The sequence below is a fragment of the Monosiga brevicollis genome, genomic scaffold (genome assembly GCF_000002865.3).
Source record: "Monosiga brevicollis MX1 MONBRscaffold_51 genomic scaffold, whole genome shotgun sequence".
Classification (NCBI taxonomy): domain Eukaryota; class Choanoflagellata; order Craspedida; family Salpingoecidae; genus Monosiga; species Monosiga brevicollis.
This window is the reverse complement of record NW_001865088.1, coordinates 139291-140116: the sequence shown is the minus strand read 5'-3', so window position 1 is coordinate 140116 and position 826 is coordinate 139291. Positions and strand designations below refer to the sequence as shown.

The window sequence follows — 826 nt, the reverse complement described above, 5'->3', positions numbered from 1 at the left end:
GCCGTGCATGGTAGCATTGTGGCTTCAGCGGCAGCCTTGGTAATGTCGAAATCGCCGAGCCGCACAACAGGTTGGTCCTCGTCACCGTCCAGCATCACATTGCTCAGCTTGACATCCCGATGCACCAGGCCCTTGCTATGCATAAACGCCAGGGCCATGCGCAGCTGCGTCATCAAACTCGCAACGACGGTCGAGGTGGCCAGATGCCGCGCCTTGCCGAGCCACTGCTGCAAGTCACCCTGTGTACACCACGGCTGCACCAAGTAGGCGCTGGGGTGGCCACTGTGCACGTCCACGAGCGCGCCAAGGACCGGAATGATGTGTGGGTGCTCAAGCTGGCGCATGGCGCGAAGCTCGCGCAGGAATGTACGGCACTGGTCCTGCTTGTGTTGCCGGGCAAAAGCGTACTCTTTCACAGCCAAATCTTGTTCCTCAGATTCTGGTAGCGCGGCGCGGGCCTTGTAGACCTTGTGATTTTGGTTGTAATGAAGATCAAGCTGGCCCAGGCTGGAGAGCGTCAAACCCTGGTCTACTTCGGTCATGGCCTCCAAGATCAGGCTGGCTGGAAGGTTGGGCCCAAGCACAGTGCGGAGGCGCGCTCCCAGGGTGCTCTGTTCAGGGTGCAGAAAGACCAGCAGCGCTGGAAAGTGCTGATGCAGCAGCTGGGCGAGTTCTGCGACGTGGTCCACGTGTGGCTGATCTGATAACTGTTGTCGCAAGATATCCAGCCGTTCCTTCTTCTCTTGGAGCTTGTGTTCGAGGCTTGGACGCACGTCTTCAGGCAAATGTTGTAAAGCCGTGTGAAATCCTTGAATCTCGGCCTGTA

The 826-nt window shown here is 58.2% G+C and overlaps 1 protein-coding gene across 1 annotated transcript in view; it reads right to left on the bottom strand.

Moving 5' to 3' along the window:
• MONBRDRAFT_30435 (uncharacterized protein) overlaps positions 1-826 on the bottom strand; it is a gene marked incomplete at both ends in the record, with an annotated part of 5873 nt that overhangs the window by 3090 nt on the left and 1957 nt on the right. The window contains one exon of the mRNA XM_001750876.1: positions 66-611. Within this exon, the coding sequence (XP_001750928.1) occupies positions 66-611 (546 nt within the window). The remainder of the gene's footprint in view (positions 1-65; positions 612-826) is intronic.